The following is a 12,464-nucleotide window of genomic DNA, read 5'->3' as shown; positions in this document are numbered from 1 at the left end:
GTTCTTACCAATTTAACAGTCATTAATCCAAAGATGTTTGTGTACATGGGGGGTGAGAAGTAGACAGGAAGGTATTTGGGCCAGCATAATAAAGAAAAGCATACTAAACTAAAAGCTAAAAGATTTCACCATAATGACCAGTAAACACTAAATACCACCTACTTTCTAGCCTCATATAACAGATTTTGGTTAAAAGTATTAATATATAAACAAAAATATTTGATTGTTCTTAGCAATACTGTAATAAAGTACAACTTTCACACAGGTTAAACCCTTCAGATATTTAACTGGTCTATTACTAAAAGTGAAGTATTGTGCTTCAAAGGACAGCATTATGTGAAAACAATCCATCAAATGGGAGATTTTTGCAAATCACGTATCTGATAAGGGACTTGTAAGAGTTTTTATATATTCTAGATACAACTCAATAATAAAAAGACAAGGGCGCCTGGGTGGCTCAGTCGTTAAGCATCTGCCTTCGGCTCAGGTCATGATCCCAGGGTCCTGGGATCGAGCCCCGCATCGGGCTCCCTGCTCAGCGGGAAGCCTGATTCTCCCTCTCCCACTCCCCCTGCTTGTGTTCCCTCTCTCGCTGTCTCTCTCTGTCAAATAAATAAATAAAATCTTTAAAAATAAATAAATAAATAAATAAATAAAAATAAAAAGACAAAACACTCTATTAAAGGGGCAAAGGATCTGAAAAAAGTATTTCTCCACAGAAGATCTATAAATGACCAGTAAGTACCTGGAAAGATGATCAACATCACCAGCCCTCAGGGAAATGAAAATCAAAACCACAATGACACTGCACTTCACACATACTAGGACAGCTATAATAAAGACAGATAATTGTAGGGGCACCTGGGTGGCTCAGTTGGCAGGTCATGATCTCAGGGTTGTGGGACTGAGCCCCGAGTGGGGCTCTGCACTCAGCAGGGACCCTGCTTGAGATTCTCTCTCCCCCCACGCACCCTCCCCCGCTGTGTGTGCACACACTCGCTCTCTCAAATACATACATAAATCTTAAAAGAAAAAAAAAGACAGATAATAGTAAGTGTTGGTAAGGATATGGAGAAAAGTGGAACTCTCAGCCATTGGTGGGACTGTAAAAATGGTACAGCTGCTTTGGAAAACAGTCTGGGAGTTCCTCAAAGTTTAACAGTTATAGAGAACCCAGGAAATCTACTCCTACATATATACTCAAGAGAAATAAAAACATATGTCAAAAAAAAAAAACCAAACCTATACACAAATGTTCACAGCAGCATTATTTGCAATAGTAAAAAAGTAGAAACAACCCAAATGTCTAACAACTGATGAATGGATAAATAAAATGTATATCCATACAACAGAATATTATTTGGCAACAAAAAGAAATGAATTAGGAAAAAAAAAATGAATTAGTGATTAATGTTAAAAACACCCTCAGTGAAAGAAGCCAGACACAAAAGACTACATATTCTATGCTATTTAATGAAATGTCCAGAAAAGGCAAATCCATAGAGAAGTCAATTAGTGGTTGTATAGGGCTGGGTGAGGAGGGGTTGAGGGAGAAACTGGTAGTAACTACTAATGGGTATGGGATTTCTTTTATGGAATGATTAAGATGTTCTAAAACTGAATGTAGAGATTGTTGTACAACTTTGTGAATATACTAAGAACCAATGAATTTTACTTTAAATGGGTGAACTCTATGGCATGTGAATTATATATATGTCAATGAAGCCGTTATTTTTTCCATAAGTGATGTCTACATGTCCCAAATGTTTAGTGTGCACCACATGCTATGTTAAGCAAAGCCCAAAACCTATCAAGACACTTCTTCCCATAAGTTAGAGAAAGACAAATACTGTATGATCTCACTTATGTGTGGGACCTAAAAAAATCTAACTCCTAGCAACAGAGAGTAGCAGATCAGTGGTTGCCAGGGGTTGGGGGATGGGAGAAATGGAGGATGCTGGTCAAAGGCCACAAACTTCCAGTTACAAAATGTTCTGGGGATCTAATGTAGAGCATGGTGACTATAGCTAACAATACTGTACTATACACTTAAAAGTTGCTAAGACAGTAGATCTTAAATGTTCTCACCACCACCAAAAACAAAAACAAACCTACGTGAGGTGATGGATATATTAACTAAGCTTATTGTGGTCATCATTTCACAATATATACATATAACAAATGCCGTAAACTTACACAGTGTTATTTGTCAATTATATCTCAATAAAGCTGGGACTTCTTCCCTGCCATCATAAATAATTTCGTTACCCAAAACTTTCCTAACTAGTTTTGTACATTTACAACTTCAAACCATCTATAATTTATACACAGTGAGTTATAAATTTTTATTCCTAAATAGACAGCCAAATGTTTCAACCCCATTTACTGAATATAAATTATTCTCCCTACTGACTATGTTATCTGTGTTACAAACTAAATTTCCAATAAACATGCAAGTAGGCTTCTAAGTTCTATTACATTCTGCTAAATCTATCTGCTTATCCCTAAAGCAATACCTGACTGTTTTAATTACTATAGCCTTAAGACAAACTCTGATGCCTGCAGGTGCTCAGTACATGCTGAAAATATTTTTTTTTTTTTTAAAGATTTTATTTAGTTATCTGACAGAGAGAGACACAGCGAGAGCTGGAACACAAGAAGGGGGAGTGGGAGAGGGAGAAGCAGGCATCCCGCGGAGCAGGGAGCCCGATGTGGGGCTCGATCCCAGGACCCTGGGATCACAACCCGAGCCGAAGGCAGACGCTTAACGCCTGAGCCACCCAGGCACCCCTATACTTTTATATTCTTTTGAGCAAAACTCCTTTACATTTCAATGGAATACTATGATTTGTGTAATATATTGCTCTTGTATACAGCCACAAGTATCTGGTTAAGGAAGTTTTCCTTCCATTTCAACTTATCAGACTTTAGAAATGAGCATAAGCTAGCCTTAACTTACTTCAGGGCTCCTACATATCAACTTCTGATGTCCTTCTGAAACAGTGCTGAAATTAGGGACATTAGAATGAGACCTTGCCTTGCCTTGATTTTTTTTTTTGCAGCCAAAGCCACTAAATTTTAAGAGAAGACTCTTACACCAAGGTATACAACAGTGTTTTTAAATTGCATGTAGTAACCTATTAGACCATGGCCATCATTTAAAAAAGCTAAGCTGAAGAGTATCAGCACTATCACAGAGTAAGTACTGGTTTACGAAGCTTTTGTTATATATACATGTGTGATGATGAAAAAATGTATTATGAGTCAGTAAAAGAAAAAAACTGCAAATACAATGATATATGAGATGTACTGAGGAAGAGAAACTTGGCAAGGTGTGGGGTTGGGGGGGCAAGACTGAAGAGGAAGATGAGGGAAAGGAAGTAATAGCAAAAGACTTCTGAGAAGTAAGCGTTATCCAAGTGTGAGTCAGCAAAGGCCTCAATTGAGCCATTAAAGTAGACAAGAGAAGAACAAGTTCTAAGGAAAAATTACAGACTTCATCCATCTCCCATAAAGTGAGACAAAATTGAGCTACTAGAAAAAAGAAATTATACTTGCTTTTACCCCCTTCATTCAAGATAAGTCTTCTGAAAGGTCCTTAAAACATTAAAATCCAGAGTGTTTAGGGGCGCCTGGGTGGTTCAGTCGTTAAGCGTCTGCCTTCGGCTCAGGTCATGATCCCAGGGTCCTGGGATTGAGCCCCGCATTGGGCTCCCTGCTCCACGGGAAGCCTGCTTCTCCCTCTCCCACTCCCCCTGCTTGTGTTCCCTCTCTCACTGTGTCTCTCTGTCAAACAAATAAATCTTTTAAAAAATAAATTAATTAAATAAAATTCAGAGTGTTTGGCTTTAAAATCCCATTACAAATAATTCTTACCTTGCTCTCTCTTTCTAATTCACTTCGCAGCCATTCAAAGTCACTGTATCTTCTTCTAACAGTAGATTCCTTCAGCTTGAAAATAGGCAGATTTGTCTGAAATTAAAAAAAAAAAAAATCACTCCTAAGTTGAAGCATGGGACAGGGACTTCAAAAACAGGGCTGGGGTGGGGAATCTGTTTGTCAAACTGATAATATGGCAAGTCTGGTTACCTTAAGATAAGAAAATCATAAAGTTATTATGATGACATTTTACCTCTAACAAAATAAAACTTGGCTAAACGTTAAACAAATATATTATTTACACTGGAGTACAACTTTTAAAATGCATGTCTGCACATAGGCTTTAGGTAAGGTCATTCTGCCTGTGGTCAGTTACATAAATAAAGGCCATTTTTTTCCATTTCAGTGAGCCGTAGAAATGTCAACTGAACAGGGGTGAGATAAAGCTAGCTCTGACTGCTATCCAGGTGAGATAGCACCTTACCATACAATGCTCACAGGGGAAAGAGACCTTAACTACTTTGACATGATATACAAAATACTTTATTATTATGACTAGATTAGACGTTTCACAATGAAAGAAATGAATAAAGGATTATGCTTAATATTCTTCTAAAAATGCCAGAAACTAGCAGGGAGAGTGTGTAATGTCTGCACTGTTACTACTAGCAGGAAATGAGCAGTCATACACGTTAGATCAGGTTCAGAGATCCACAGCTTTATAGGCTGAGGGCAACTTTAAGAATTGAAAACGTAATGCCCAGTACTTTGGGGTTACGTTGGAATGGAGACTGTTCTTTATAAGACTGCAAGGACCACTTATGTCAACTTCTAAAAGTAACAAGAAAGATTTTTATTGTCTTTTACTGATCCCTATAAAAAGAGAAAATACACCACCAAACCCATTTTAAAATGGTTTATGATTAAGGACTATTAGCAGAAGCAGTATACCACCATGATTTTATTATCAAGAATAGAATTTAAAGCGCACATATCACAAAGTTTATATGGCAATTAATACCATACATACCATACTGAAAATGTTATTTAATATTATATACTCTTAGATTATATTTTGTTTTTAATTTGGTCTTTGCACTTGTAGAACAGCAAACTGTTTTACAGCTGAAAAGAAAAAAGGTAAGCGTCACCAGAAGAGACATCATCTACCACGTAAACCTTACTCTTAAGAAAATATCAATCATTTGTTAAACTTAATGCCACTGATAAGTTATTGTCATTCAGCAAAAGAAAAGCTTTTTATTCAGGGTCTTAAACCCATTTTGTAGTAGGTCTCAATTTTTTCCAAAGTGTATTAACTTCTCCGTGTTGTATACCTTATAGCTTGGAATCTACAGATGCTATTGGGCATAACACTGAATAGGTTTCAAGCATGAAACCAAATCTCACAAGAGGTTTAAAAGCACTTGAATTTTCTTTCCCAGGTAACCACAACATTTGTTCATTGTATTAATGACTAAGAGCAAAACTGCACATAACAAGACTCTTATTATACTAAAAGTCAAGCTTATATTTAGAGATGCTGGCTTGCTGTACGGAAGGGTATTCTCATTCCCCACAGGGAATAAAATTAGGTCCCCTGGGGAGCAGGATGATAACTCCCAGAAAGAAAGCACTGGATTATTTCTCTCTAATTTCACCCATTGGCTTTTTAACCAAGTTCACCCTTCCGCATTAAAATATTAAGTCTTTCTAAGTGTCTAAAGATAGAAAGGCTTTTATAGAATTGAGTGTTTTCTGCAGGTGAGATTTTACATTTTGAATTCCCTCCTCTCAAATTACTTTACAAAAGGGATTAGCTGCTCTCTTTATTCAATATGTTAAGATCAAGCTTGTGAAAAGAGTTCCCTAAGAATTTTCATACTTCTGGGTACGGAAGTCCATAAAGTTAATCTCTGAAACAACATATCAAGCTTACGGGTACAATGTTGAGGGAAGAGTGCCAATTCAGCTCATTTTACCTTCCATTTTCCCTTTTGAACTTTTGACACAATCATGATTATATCTGATTCACTTTAATAAGAGGGGAGTGGGAAGGAGAAAAAGTCCATGACTGGCTAATAATGATAGATTATATATAAAAAAGGGTCACAGTTAAAGAAAATTCTTATATTTAGTTTGCTCTCTATGATTTTTCTTTACATGATGACTGCTTTAAAGTTTTGATAAAGTCACATCATGCAATTCTTAATATTATTTGCCCATTACATTTGGAGTGGCAAGTTTGCCAGTTAACTTCCTCCTGATCAACACCAACATCTTTCAACTCAACTTGATCAAAATAAAAATGAAAAAATGTGGAGGTGTTTTCTTTAAGCTCTGTTGATTATAAACTCTTGATCGGTCACTTTCAACTTATTTAACCCTCATAAAATGTTCCATTTTGGTTTTCTAAATAGAGAAGAGTAAGGATGATTACTTTTTTACTACAGTTTTAGGAGGATTCAACTATTTTTACAATTTGGGAACATTTATAAAAGGGCTAGTGCTACTAGGTAAGTTGGGGAATATAATGCCTGAGATGGAGCCCTAACCCTTTTGAAATTTACAATATATTAGGGAGGTTAAAGGATAAATATACAAAAAATTTAAATTTACGTGGTTAAAACTACCATATACCATAAACCAAAAAAAAGTTGAAAGACCAAGAACAAATTGTAGACAAAATATTTGCAACATAAAACAAAGGGATAATTTTATTAAAATGTTTACTTCGAGACCAATTAAGGATAAAGATGAATAACCTGACAAAACAGGCAGACCACAGAAAGACTAACGGCCAATAATGTTCAACTTCACTCACACAAGAAATGCTAGTTAAAACAGTAAGATCCCATTTTCACTCAGACAGGCAGGTATTACATTTTAATACCTAGTGATGATGAGGAGAGAGAGAGACAGACACTTGAAAAATCTGCTGATGGTAGTAAAAACTGGTACAACCTGTAAGGAGGGCATTTTGGTGACATCTATCACTCTTTTAAATGTGTGTATCTTAAAAATAAGATGAAAACAGGGAGGCAAACCATAAGAGACTCTTAACTGTAGGAAACAAACTGAGGGTTGCTTGAGGGAGGTGGGTGGGGGATGGGGTAACTGGGTGATGGGCATTAAGGAGGGCACTTGATGGAATGAGCACTGGGTGGTTTTTTTGTTTGTTTTAAATGACTTTTTTATTTTTTTATTATTTTTTTGAAGATTTATTTATTTATTTGACAGATAGAGACACAGTGAGAGGGAACACAAGCAGGGGGAGTGGGAGAGGGAGGAGCAGGCTTCCCGCTGAGCAAGGAGCCTGATGCGGGGCTCGATCCCAGGACCCCAGGATTATGACCCAAGCCAAAAGCAGACGCCCAATGACCGAGCCACCCAGGCGCCCCGAGCACTGGGTGTTATATGCAACTGATGAATCATTAAATTCTACCTCTGAAACTAAAAATAGTAATAACAACAATAAATAAAGGCATTTATCTTTTAAGCCAACAATTCCACTAGGAATTAATCCTACAAATATTTCCACATATACAAAAATATATCGGTATGTAGTTTACTTAAGCATTGTTCATGTAATAATAAAACAAACAAAATCTACAAACTGTTACAAACATAAAATGAAACATACAGCTTTTACAAACTAAAATTCAGCCATAGGCTGATCAGAAAGCCTGCCTGAGATGTGTTAAATAGAAGTTTCAGAGCATGTGACCTTTTTTTTTTTGAGCATGTGACTCTTGATCTCAGGGTAATGAATTCAAGTCCCATGTTGGGGGTAGAGATTGCATAAAAAAATAAAATCTTAAAAAAAAAGTTTCAGAACAGTATATACAGTATGATACCATTTGTGTAATAAAAGCACAAAGGAATTGATACTGGATTTGGCCAGTATTCTTTTAACACGTGGAGTAAGCCATACTGTAGGAAGATAGTTGAGAATAGTGTGAGCTACATGCTGAGTATTCTAAAGCACAGATCATGGGAAAACTGAAAAGGTTAAACTGTGCCCTGAGTATCTGGTTAAGGTATGTATCTGTTAGCACCAGGAGTTAATAAACATCTCTGAACAGGAAAAAAACTCTGAAACAGAAAAACAGCACAGAGAAATTACCACAAAAGTTGAAGCCACAGAACTGGACAGATTAGCTATATGTTTGTGCATGAGGGGCATTAAGTACAGTTGGTTCTGTTCTCATCACAAGAAAGAAAAATTTTTTGTAACTATGTATGGTGGGAGATGTTAACTAGACTTACTGTGATCATTTCACAAAGTATGCAAATATGGGATCATTATGTTGTACACCTGAAACTAATGTAACATGTCAATTATATCTTTTTTTTTTTTTTTTTACGTTTTATTTAGTTAAATAAACTCTACACCCACCATGGGGCCCAAACTCACAAACCGGAGATCAAGAGTCACTAACTCTTCCGACTGAGCCAGCCAGGTGTCCCATGTCAATTATATCTTAAAAAAAAAAAAAAAAGAACAGTTGGTTCTAGCCATTTCTAAGGTTTATCCGCTTGAAGAATATGCACAAGAGCCAGACTACTGAGGCAAATTAAAGCAAAAATTCCTTATAGGTTTTACTTTGGATTTCATTTAAACTGCTTTATAGACTTATCCAGAGAGAAATAAAGTGGTGAATTCTGAAAGTAAATGTAAATCAGACTTAAATATGGTTAACTTATTTAAGATGACCAAAACTTTGGAAACTTTTAAAAGGCAACATTTAGTATTCTCTCATCCTGACATTAGTATTTTCCCCTTAATTTTAGAAGTTGTTCTAAATTGCTCAGACTGAGCATAAACTAGAAGCCACTATTTTCTGCCTAGCTACTGTTATTTTACCTAATAGGTAAAAGTGTCAAACTCAGCCATTTGTATAAAATGACAATTTTTTATTTGGAGGAACAGCGATCAGAGACAGGCAAGATCAGAGACAAGTAAAACTAAAGTCCATCAGGCAAGAACCATAAACTAAGCCATAATCTTTACCTATCTGTATAGGTACCTATTATTAGTAAATGCCGAAGGTGAGTTTGAGTAACCTTGGTCTTTTCAATTGCATTCATGTAACTGTGAAAGTTGTACAACCTATGTTTCATTATAAATCTGAAGCAAAGACACAGGCTCCTACAAACACATCAACTATTCATAGGATCTACATAAGAAATCCCGTATTAACAGTAATTTAAAATTATGTCAGGGCTATGGCTCAAACTAACATTTAAAAAGCAAAGAATTATAATTATCTGCCTCTAAAAAAGATAAGAAGGTTGCCAAGAATTCATAAAGTCTGTAAAAACCATTTTATCCACTGGGGAACCAGGGTAGCTCAGTCGGTTAAGCATCTGCTTTCAGCTCAGGTCATGATCCCAGGGTCCTGGGATCAAGCCCTGAGTCGGGCTCCCTGCTCCACGGGGAGTCTGCTTCTCCTTCTCCCTCTGCCCCTGTTCATGCTCTCTCTCTCAAATAAATAAATAAAATTAAAAAAAAAAACAACAAAAACAAACCTGATTTTATTCACCATTCCAAAATATGCCTTTTTAATTATTACAACCCAAATACTAGTTAATATGTCACCACTACTTATTAACATTTTTGGGGGGATGCCTGGGTGGCTCAGATGGTTAAGTATCTGACTCTCGGTTTTGGCTCAGATCGTGACCTCAGAGTCACGAGATCAAGCCCCTAGTGGGGCTCGGTGCTTAGTGCAGAGTCTTCTTAAAACTCTCCCTGTGCCCCTTCCCCCTACTCTCTCTAAAATAAACAAACAGATCAAATAAATCAAATCAATAAATACATGGCACAATGTTAAGAAGTCAGAGAAAAAGAAACAAACCAAAATCTCTACTCTATATCCTACCCCCACTACTAAAATTAAAGATATGAGTGGTTCTTAAATCAAGTGATGCTTCAGAATTACCTAGGTACTTTGAAACAATTTCTTAAATAGAAGTATAACATAAGCATAGAAAAGTGAACAAATAACATCGAGGGTATAGCTTGGTAAGTTTTCAGATGGTAGCCATCTGGGTAGTCTTTAAAAACAAACAAAAAAACCAGTCTTGAGGCCTGCCTCAGAGCAACTAAATCAGTTTTTAGGGGAATGAACCCTTTAAAGATTTTACTTATTTTTTTTAAAGATTTTATTTGAAGACTATACTTTCAGGGATCATTTCTATAGTTTGTTAAAGATTTTATTTGACAGAAAGAGAGAGAGCGCGAGCTTGCGTGACCACAAGCAGGGGGAGTGGCAGGTAGAGGGAGAGGGAGAAGCAGACTCCCCACTGAGCGGGGAGCCCAATGCAGGGCTCATTTCCAGGACTCTGGGATCATGACCTGAGCCAAAGGCAAATGCTTAATCGACTGAGCCACCCAGGCACCCCAATATTTTACTTATTTTAGAGAAAAAGAGAGAGGGCAAGCTCAAGGAGAGGTAGAGGGGAGGGAGAGGGACAAGCAGACTCTGCACTCAGTGCAGATGCAGGACGCAGGGCTCAGTTCCACAACCACAAGATCATGACCTGAGCTGGAATCAAGAATCCAACGCTCAAATGACTGAGCTACCCAGCACCCCGGGAATGAACCTTTTAAAAAAGTTCCCCAGGTGATTAACACACAAGTTTGGAAAATATTACTGTAACATGTCTGATTGGTTCAAACGATCATCCAACAAGCAGCTAAACCAGTGCTTAGATGGAAATTTATAGCTGTAAACGTCTGCATTAAAAAAGATGAGTATCTCAAATGAATAAACTTCCACCTTAGGAAACTAGAAGAACAAACTAAACACAAAACAAGCAGAAGAAAGGAAATAATACAGATCAGAGTGGAAATAAATGAAAAAGAGAATAGAAAAATAGAGAAAATACAAATGAAAAGCATTCAATGTGGGGCGCCTGGGTGGCTCAGTTGGTTTGGCATCTGCCTTGGGCTCAGGTCATGATCCCAGAGTCCCAAGATGGAGCCCCGCGTCAGGCTCCCTGCTTGGCAGGGAGTCGGCTTCTCCCTCTGCCCCTCACCCTGCTCGTGCTCTCTCTCAAATAAATAAATAAAACCTAAAAAAAAAAAAAAAAAAGCATTCAATGCTTCAGATAAAGAAATGAGATTTTAGTCAAATTTAAGATTTTTAATATCTTGTTTTACAAAACTTTATAGTAGTCATACTATTCCTTCTGCAGTCAAAGAAAATTAAAGTCAGTAACCTTACCCTTTCTCATTCTAACCATCAAATCTTAGAGATTCATTCAGTGTAAAAGTATACACTTTGTAATATTCTATGTTACAACAGTGGTTAAGAGCTCAGTCTCTGTCTAGGTTCAAATTCCAGCACTGTCACATAGCTGTATGACTTGGGCTAGTTAATCTATTTTTCAATTTGCTCATCTATAAACTGGGGATAATAGTGTGAAAGTATATCAAAATAGATGGTTTAGAAGTTGAACGAGCCCAGACAATTTCTTTTCTACTGCTTGGGAAATCATTCAAGGGATAAATATTTTGAAATAAATTAGATGTGTGGTTCTGGAAGGCCATGTTCTTATAATCATAAGAATGATGTTGTAGGGGCACCTGGGTGGCTCAGTCGTTAAGTGTCTGCCTTCAGCTCAGGTCATGATCCCAGGGTCCTGGGATCGAGCCCCGCATCGGGCTCCCTGCTCCGTGGGAGGCCTGCTTCTCCCTCTCCCACTCTCCCTGCTTGTGTTCCCTCTCTCGCTGTGTCTCTCTCTGTCAAACAAATAAAATCTTAAAAAAAAAAAAAAAAAAAAAATGATGTTGTAATGATAAAATGGGGTAATATATATAAACATGCTAGAATCATACACCCAACAACTGCACAGTAAGTCTAAGTTTTTATTCTTACATTACCGCTTCTGTATCTTTTAACACTCAGCAAAAAGTTCTCATAATACTCTCCTTTACCTTTAACCAATTGTTATTATTGTTACATTTGCTTTCTCAATCTTCTACACGCAGTTATTTTTGCTGAACCATTTGAGAGCTAACTGCAGACATCATAACCCTTTACCACCAAGCACTTCGGTGTGCATTTCCTAAGAACATTCTTTTATATAACCACAGAACAAGGACCAAATACAGCACATTAACATTGATATACAGTCCATATTCAAATCTTACAGTTGTCCCTTTAAAACTTCTTAAAAATCGGAATCCAATTAAGAATCAAGCTCTGCCTTGTTGTATCTTTAATCTCTTTCAATTTAGAACAGTCTTCCTGATGCTTTGCCATTCAAGACACTGACAATTTTATTTTATTTTTTAAGATTTTATTTATTTATTTGACAGAGAGACAGAGAGAGACAGTAAGAGAGGGAACACAAGCAGGGGAGTGGGAGAGGGAGAAGCAGGCTTCCCGCTGAGCAGGGAGCCCGATGCGGGGCTTGATCCCAGGACCCTGGGATCATGACCTGAGCCGAAGACAGACGCTTAACGACTGAGCCACCCAGGCGCCCTGACACTGACAATTTTAAACACTGAAGGGCAGATATTTGAGATACATTATACATTTGAGTTTGTCTGTTTCCTCCTGACCAGTTTCATG

General features: G+C 37.2%; 1 protein-coding gene and 1 pseudogene across 2 annotated transcripts in view; one reads left to right on the top strand and one right to left on the bottom strand.

The window, feature by feature from the left end:
• SNX3 (sorting nexin 3) overlaps positions 1-12,464 on the bottom strand; it is a 43,232-nt gene that overhangs the window by 4,184 nt on the left and 26,584 nt on the right. Inside the window, exon 2 of one of the 2 annotated variants that reach the window (XM_036068910.2) lies at positions 3,877-3,972. The exons of the other annotated variant lie outside the window; for it this stretch is intronic. Within the exon in view, the coding sequence (XP_035924803.1) occupies positions 3,877-3,972 (96 nt within the window). The remainder of the gene's footprint in view (positions 1-3,876; positions 3,973-12,464) is intronic. 2 annotated transcript variants of the gene reach the window in all.
• On the top strand, positions 10,055-10,144 carry LOC118520755 (small nucleolar RNA U3; annotated as a pseudogene).

The sequence above is a fragment of the Halichoerus grypus genome, chromosome 9 (assembly GCF_964656455.1).
Source record: "Halichoerus grypus chromosome 9, mHalGry1.hap1.1, whole genome shotgun sequence".
Classification (NCBI taxonomy): Eukaryota; Metazoa; Chordata; class Mammalia; order Carnivora; family Phocidae; genus Halichoerus; species Halichoerus grypus.
This window is presented reverse-complemented; position numbering and strand designations above follow the sequence as displayed.